General features: G+C 39.2%; 1 protein-coding gene across 1 annotated transcript; it reads left to right on the top strand.

Moving 5' to 3' along the window:
- Positions 1-588: 588 nt before the first annotated feature.
- LOC307029321 (uncharacterized protein) lies at positions 589-7,808 on the top strand. The gene is made up of 6 exons (XM_079665186.1): positions 589-2,111; positions 2,474-3,099; positions 3,387-3,705; positions 4,161-4,215; positions 4,563-4,716; positions 6,906-7,808. The coding sequence occupies exons 2-6, from the start codon at positions 3,089-3,091 to the stop codon at positions 7,030-7,032; spliced, it is 666 nt and encodes a 221-aa protein (XP_079521312.1). The 5' UTR covers positions 589-2,111; positions 2,474-3,088; the 3' UTR covers positions 7,033-7,808.
- The last annotated feature ends 915 nt before the right edge of the window (positions 7,809-8,723 follow it).

The raw sequence follows: 8,723 nt of genomic DNA, 5'->3' as shown, positions 1-8,723 counted from the left end.
CCTCTGGTCTTTAATAGCTTATATTTTTCAGCAAAGATATCTGCTCATGTTCAAAATTATTCGTACAGTCAAAACGCATGCTGCATAGCTGTATCTGTATTTTTGGGGAATTTGCAAACAAAGGCATAATTTAGTTAGAATAAAGTCACAATATGTTTTTTTAAAGTTGTATTTTTAATTTGCATACTAGAGCTGGTAATAATAATCATGGCATTTGTTAAGTTACTTTATTATCTATGTAGTGGCCGTTTGTCCTAAACTTAAACTCAAAATAAGTTAAAACCTTCAAACGGATCACTTCTGGCACCCTGGGCAGGTAATGTACACTCTAAGAAAAATCCGTAAAATGATGGCCAATGTGGTGTAAAATTTTACTGTTTAAGTACTGTAATCGACTTTTACATTACTTTTGCCGTTGAAAACAGCGTTGCCAGGTCTGCTTATTATAAGTTTCCCCCAAGATTTTATTTGAAAATAGCAGGTCTACAAGCTCACAACGCGTCGCGTCGCGGCACGTTGTGATCTGCTATTTTCTAATAGTTGCTGTATAGGTTTAAAGTGCTCTTGTGGCCCACTTCACTTCTTTTGGGCTTATTTTCTCTAGACCTTGTGGCTTGTTTGTGTCCCTCACAGAATCTGGCAACACTGGTTGCGCATTGCATTGTGGGTGCTTTTGCACGGTAAAAAATATCTGTGGCCGCCATTACAGGAATCCCGCACTGAAAGTGAACCTGAAAGTCTGCTCGGTAGGTTGGTTCATTGTGTTTAATTTGGGAATGGAACCTCATTTCTTAATCAAAAAGGACATTTATGGTAAACATAACATTTGTGTTAATGTTAAATATTTGTTTTATTACGTGTACGTCTGGCAGGTAACTCTCTTCTAACTGGCCCCAGTTAGAATATAGTCCTTAAGCAGTATCCCCCCGTGCAAAAGTTGGCCAGTTCATTGAATTGATAGGTAAAGTTTGTATTTATGGTTAGTTTATTTTCGCAGGTTTGTGTGTTGTTGTTTTATTAGTATCTTTCCAACCTGGCTAACGTTAGCTTCCATTGGCACAGTGTTTTCCCCCCAAACACCGCGGTCAATACAGCTATAATAATATCATATCGACTAATATATATTCGATAGGCTTTGTTGACATTTGAAGGTGTGTGTGTTATGTTGTGGTTACATTTGGATTAAAAGTAGTATTGTAAAAGGCAGCGGGCTAATGTTAGCTTCCATTGGCACAATGTTTTCCCCCCAAACACTGCGGTCAATACAGCTATAATAGTATCATATCGACTAATATATATTCGATAGGCTTCGTTGACATTTGAAGGTGTGTGTGTTATGTTGTGGTTACATTTGGATTAAAAGTAGTATTGCAAAAGGCCGCGGGCTAACGTTAGCTTCCCGTTAGCTTCCATTGGTACAGTGTTTTCCCCCCAAACACTGCGGTCAATACAGCTATAATAGTATCATATCGACTAATATATATTCGATAGGCTTCGTTGACATTTGAAGGTGTGTGTGTGTTATGTTGTGGTTACATTTGGATTAAAAGTAGTATTGCAAAAGGCCGCGGGCTAACGTTAGCTTCCCGTTAGCTTCCATTGGTACAGTGTTTTCCGCCCAAACACTGCGGTCAATACAGCTATAATAGTATCATATCGACTAATATATATTCGATAGGCTTCGTTGACATTTGAAGGTGTGTGTGTTATGTTGTGGTTACATCTGGATTAAAAGTAGTATTGCAAAAGGACGCGGGCTAACGTTAGCTTCCCGTTAGCTTCCATTGGCACAGTGTTTTCCCCCCAAACACTGCGGTCAATACAGCTGCCAAAATCTGGACAAACTTAATGATTATTATCCACTTTCTTCTTACCAGAGAGGTGCGAGGTTGCTCATTCCTCTTAAACACATGCCAACATGGAGCTTGTGAAAGATGTGGTTAAGAAAGCCATACCATCGCTCAGTAGTGATAAGATGGATGCACTCATGGCTAGACTGGTGGAATTAGGAGTTCAATGTGAAGATGACCTGATCCTTGTGGATGCCCCGGACATTCAGGACACTCTGCCACTCATTCAGTGCAGAAGACTCGTTAAGGCTTTCCAAGGAGGTAAGTTTTTTTATTTGTAACCCTAATCTGCACAGTACTGAGGGGTGGACAACACCGACAAAATCAAATATCACCATTATGTATTTATGACTATGTAATGTTAACAGTTGGGTAAGTTCAGTTCATTCTTTAAAATCAGGAAAACACAACAGGTATCACAATATGATACCCAAAATCCTATTCAATAATCTCATATGATATATCAATATATTGCCCAACCCTGTATACTGTCTGTACAAATTCACAGACCCTTAAGGGTCCATTTGTACCCCTGGTGGTCTCCAACGGACATTGAAAACCAGTGTATTAATTAATTAGTAGCATTGGTGATGTGGTTAATTTATGGGGTATGTCATCCATAGATTCACAAGCTGCACCACAGTTCAGAAGCCCTGGCCCTGGCCCTACATCTACACCTCTGCCACAGAGTGATGATCTGTCCCCAACACCACCTGAAGCACCACCTGCCCATACCCCATCTGCCCACTCCCCATCCTGTGAGCCATATTCCATACCATGGCACAAAATGCCCTCAAAGCTCATGGATGTGTTGGGTGAAAAGAAATGGGTAAAGTCGAAAGAAAGACTACAGATGGTTCGGATCATTGTTGATGATTACCTCCATAAACACCCTGGAAGACCTGGTAGATCCAAGCTGATGGAAATCGCCAAGAACATTGTAGGACAATATCCTCTGTCTTTCAAACAGACAGAGCCCTTTGGAAATATGCCGTTTGCAAAAGATGGTTGTGGTCCTCTCTTTACCCAGCTAGAAAACAGAGTTGAAAATATTAAGAGAACATCAACCCCAGGAAAGAGGCGAGCAGAGGGTGGAGAGGGTGAAGTTCAGCGGAAGAAAAAGTCAAGAAATTCCGATCGTTATGGATGTGTGGAGTGGGATGTTGCTGTAAAGGGAACTGAGAGTAGAGCAGAACTGCTGTCAAAACGAAATGAATTGAAAAGTGCCTTCAAAACCCATGATCCTCAGGTAGGGCTCCAACCATCCATTATGTTCTTGTGTATGTATGGATTACTTTTTGATTGAGTAATTGAGAGGCTAATATTTGAGTTTGATTTATTTTTGGTATATCAATTCAAATTGGTTTTGTATAACTAACAAAAAATAACTGATCTACAAGTTCACAATGGGACTCGTTGTGCGCTTGTATATCAGCTATTTTCACCCGAAATTGATTTATCTGTATTTATATTGATCATTTGTTTTATTATTGATTGAATTTATTAGTTTGATTAACTGTTGCCTCATATCTTTAGGAGTCATCTGTTTCGAAAACTGATGGCTGAAACATATCCCATCCAGCGTGAAACCATCAACGACGGAACCAATGTAAAGGTCCTAAAGGAAGAGTGGCCATTTCTTTTTGAAGCTGCTCACCTGTTTGATCATGCATCTAGACTCCTTGGCTTTTCGTTACAAAACAAGCTGGCACAGGAGCTTTCCAAAAAAGAACCGGGCATCAACAACTTCCTTGACACCAAAGGGATGAAGATGGGTGAAGGTCCAGTACAGCTGATCTGTGGCATTGTGAGATACTTCAAGGAAAACCCTGATCACCTTTTCTGCAAAAATGAGGTACATTTTATGGATTTTAAACCCCACTTTGCGCTGCTGATAATATCGAAATTGGTAAACCATCTCTCCTGGAAACGAAGATAAAAGGAAATCAGTAAAATCCTTGATTTATTTTCCCGACCAGGAGAAAATCCCTCATATAATTATACACTTCCATCCCGGCAGAGCTCCTCTGTCTTGGAGGACCAAATGCTGTCCCCTAATAGAACAAGGTCTTGTAAGGACAGACTTTCCCCCCCTGACCGAAAAGGATTCTGATCCTAACATTAATCGATTATGTTTGTGTAAACAATATTTTTTTATAACTACTATTAACATTATTGTCTATGGTTGCCTCTGATACAGACGCTGGCAGATGGTCTATTTGCCTGCCTGACTGTGTGTTTGCGTACATTGGAAACATAAAATCAACACATTCATATGTGTATCTTTGTTGTTTTATTTTTCGAAAACAGTACTCCGCAGATGCTGAACTCAGCCTCCCCTGTACCCCATGCATCCTAATCAGAGGTTTGTAGTTGAATCATTTTTGCATCCCAGCAAGCTTGGAGATATGTTCTCCATTTGTTCTTAGGTTTACTGATGAGACGATTTGTTGTGATGAAAAGGTATAGAGTTGGTTGATTTTGTTTTGTAAATGGTGCTCAGAACTATGTTGATTAGGGCCAAAATCTTTAAATTTAAGTACACTTGTATGTAAAGTCTGACAAACTAAATGCAGAATACCTTTTCAAAGTATTTGTTGCTTGTTCTTACCATAACCTGTGTTTGGGCTGAGTATGGAAGATTTGGCACGTGTGTACGTTATTATTTTTTTTAATTACTAATACATATTGTTTTTGTGATCTATGTTTAAGGTGACCATCTATTCCAGATTGCTGTTGATCAGGAAGTTGTGAATGACCACATCACCTCCCCCATTGTGGCCCTGAGCTATGCTTTCTGCTTGTTTTATGTCTGCAACATTGAATATCCAAAGGAGATGTCTCTTACCCTGGAATTCATGCAAAGGTAAGCAGCTCATTGTTTTGAAATGTATAAGCTGGGGTATTCAAATTCTGAGACTGAGGGCTTCCCACCAGACAAAGCATGTAAAAAGGTATCCACTCATCGTCCCTTAGATTACTAGCATAGTTGTGCTCAATTCCAGGATGCTTATGGGATCATGATTATTAAATATAATATATATTATATGTTTTGATCCCATTGACACTCTACAATCGAGCCAAGATATTCATTGCTCTTTGACAGGGGTCTTCAATGTTGTTCAGTCCAAGGACCCCTTAGCTGAGAGAGATGAACCAGGGACCCAAATACTGCCTAAAATTGTATTGCAGATTCAACTTTTTCATAGAGTTCATAGACCTGTTTGACAGCACTATCACCAGTGTTGTGTAAAGTTTGTTTGCTTACACATGATCTTTTCTATTGTTTGTTTCATGTTAATGTGTATTATCAAACATATAATCACTTAAACCCTCAATACTTAATAAATGTTCCTATAACACAGGCAGCACATTTTGCAGCTTCCTGTTGAAGGCCCATGCTCTTTCATATAACTTCAGACTACACCAAGTACATAGAAAAGGTCTGTCCTAAGGCATTTGGCATTTATTAGGCTCTGACACTGGGTGATTGGGAAAACATGTACAATATTCCTAACAACTATCTCTGAGCTATCTCTTTAACCAAAGACACACATTTAGGCTATTCTATGTGAGCTGCTTTTGTGACTAATATAACAAAATCCATACCAGGATTCATGCCCCAATGTTAATACTTGTTGTGTAACGTGTACATTTGCACCGAGTGTCACAGTTACCACTCCACTCAACGTTTGACGCCTGTGCTCTTGTTGCAGATGAGCTTAGTGGTTGTGTCACACTTAAGATTGACTGAAATCTGACAAGTAGACTGCGATATTGAAAGTAGCAAATTTAGATGCAGTTTTAATGCAGTGGTTGTATGTGTGAAATCAAAATTGAGCAACTATGTTATCTATTTTGTGACTAAAATGTATATAGACTGTGTACAATCATAATCGATGCAAATAAATCAACCCTCTTTACCTTGGTTGCCTGTAAAGCTGCTGCAATGAAATCTGTACCTCCGTCTTTGTGCACTGGATCACAACTCGCCTATCGTGATTATGTGAATTGGTCTGCATTATGAGAATACAAACAAACATGATCCACCTATAGTATGTAGCCAATAACCAAAACCATTGTGGATTTAGTAACTCCTCCTGTCAAATGTTCACCTGTGCATTTAACAAACTATAACACCGCACACTGTCACCTCTAAATTGTATATGTATGTTTAACAAACACACAACTCCACGATAAATGTAGCAAATACCAAGACATTTTACATATAAAATATAGAGGCTGCTACAGTAGGCTGCTGTAGGCTATGTCACAGTGGTGATTATGACAGGAAAAGTCACTAAATACACTATATAGCCTAGTTTGTCAGCACAAAATAATAGTTTTGTTAATTCATATTGTAAAGGTGCATAATGTTTGTATTCTCAAATGCAAACCTATTACCACCACCGAGGAGTGGTGATCCAGAACGGGTTCAGAGGGACCAGAAAGAGGTCCCACTGTCATTGAAACAATCTTCCCGGACAGCACTGTTTACAACAGACTCGCCGGCCATTTTTGACGGCTCATGTAAATTATATATTTTTTTGTCACAAAATAGACCATTACTCATTGTTCATTAATTTTAGACATACATTTCAGATTAAAAGTTTGTTATCAATCGTCACAACTTCTTTCAGCACTCGTGACTACTAGCGACTACTACTAGCTGTGCTACTCATGCACTGAGTTAACGGTGCCCTGAGATCGTTCATTGCACGTACAGTATATCCACACAAGTCACAGGTGCACGGGTTATGCTGAGATTTCCAGTATAGTATGTTGGTGATGAGCAGACTTTAACAGCACGTTGTCTGAGTTGCTCAGCTTACAGGAGCAAAGTGTTATTGTAGTAGTAGTATTTTGCAACATTAGCTGTAGATGGAAACACACACACGGGCATGGTGGAGAAAACAAATGTATGCTATTTTAGACGGCTCCACTCCTGTAGAGCCACACTACAAGTAGTATCTCAGCTTTGTCTGCATGTTACTCTTTAGTTCAGTTTCATTCATTTAGTTGCATGTGCAGCTAAACATATTTCTGTTTCCTTAGAGTTTTCTTTGGAATGAATCCTGACCGAGGGTCCAAGGCTGAGATGAAGGGGAAGAAACAGCATCACATTCCTCCAAAACTGTCGAAGCTCGTGACTGAGCTGAAGGAATTTGACTGGCACATGTGAGCTTTCCTCAAAGCTCAAAACCGAACTTTTTGGACTGGACTTTTGGACTAAACATACCAACACACACACACTTAAAAAAAAAAAAAGTTTACTTTTTTTTAATTTGTCACTGCATGTTCTCCTACAGGTTGGGGCAGCGCCTGTCAGCGGGGAATGTTGAGTGGGAGGTGTAGGACGGAGTTGCTACATCCTCTTGGAGGGGGCTCCTCCTTCCTCACTGACAGGTGAGCCAGTAGGGTGCAACAGCAGTGGCAAACATTGGGAGGAATTTATAACTACTAATTTGATCTTGAGGCGCACATGTACACACAGCCCGACCTCTAACATCATGGTGTTAAGAAAAAGGTTATTGTTGCTGTTATTTTACATACTTGAATGTATGTTCATGTTAGGGTTTTACAATTGTATGGAAATGTCTTAAAAAAAAAACATTTGTATGGCACTCAGGTAGCGAGGGGTAAAATTATTGCCCACCACCACAGATTCTTTGGGTTCAAATCCCCATGTTCGGGGGGAGGGAAGTTGGGAGGGTGATATTTGTCACTGCATGTTCTCCTACAGGTTGGGGCAGTGCCTGTCAGCGGGGAATGTTGAGTGGGAGGTGTAGGACGGAGTCGCTACATCCTCCTGGAGGGGGCTCCTCCTTCCTCACTGACAGGTGAGCCAGTAGGGTGCAACAGCAGTGGGAGAAAAGTTCAGTTTTTTCATTTCATCATTAAATGCACTTTATACATTAGCAAAAAGGAAATAAATGCACTTGTATGGAAAAAATGGTATACATTTTGTTCAATTTCTATATATTGTGCTTTATTCAGTTTGCTTGAAAGTGTAATGATTGTTATTTATTTAGTATTAGGATATATATATATTTTTTATCCCAAGATTTAAAAAAAAAGATATTGGGATTAACGGAAGTGTCTGTAAATAGTACATACTAAGGACTGTTAAAATACGGAATTGTCCGTATTAGGATTAACAGAAGTGTCCGTAAATATTACGGACAAAGTCTTGTTAATCTACAGAAATATCCGTTATAAGGTTGACAGAAGTGTCCGTATATGGTACAGACAAAGTCTTGTTAATCTACAGAAATATCCGTTAAAGGGTTGACGGAAGTGTCTGTAGAATAACGGACAATGTCCTGGCAGCAAATTACCAGCACTTTGTCCGTTTTTCAACGGATTTTTTTTTTACAGTGTACGCAGTGTAGAAAGTCAACCAATTTCCAGGCATGGGTTCTGTCGTTGAGGCTGGTTTTATTGTTTTCTCGGTCACAAACAATTCTTTCTCCTTGTACAAACAATCCTCTCTCGTGCTGGTAAAAAACCATGTGCCCATTACCCAGGTGCAAAAACAGGTGGTCTGCCACTTCCTGCCTATATACACCCTTGCCTGTGCTCACCACTACCTCCAGGTGTCTAAACCAAAAATCACACTAAATAAATTAACCCAAATAAAGACTAACATATAAAGCAAAGAAATTAACTAAACAAATTATTATTAACTTAACAGAATATTACCACAAATATATACTTCTAATGTGAGCAAAATCATAATAAACAAATTAAATGACAAACTACAATTACTATATGCAAAAGACTGTGTAGCTCTAACACTCCGGCCCCTAATTGGGCATTTATCACAATTACTAGACTTAAAAAACATGGAGCTACACACTAAACATGCATTCT

This window comes from Notothenia rossii (genome assembly GCF_949606895.1).
Source record: "Notothenia rossii genome assembly, chromosome: 2".
In the NCBI taxonomy this organism is placed as follows: domain Eukaryota; kingdom Metazoa; phylum Chordata; class Actinopteri; order Perciformes; family Nototheniidae; genus Notothenia; species Notothenia rossii.
This window is presented reverse-complemented; position numbering and strand designations above follow the sequence as displayed.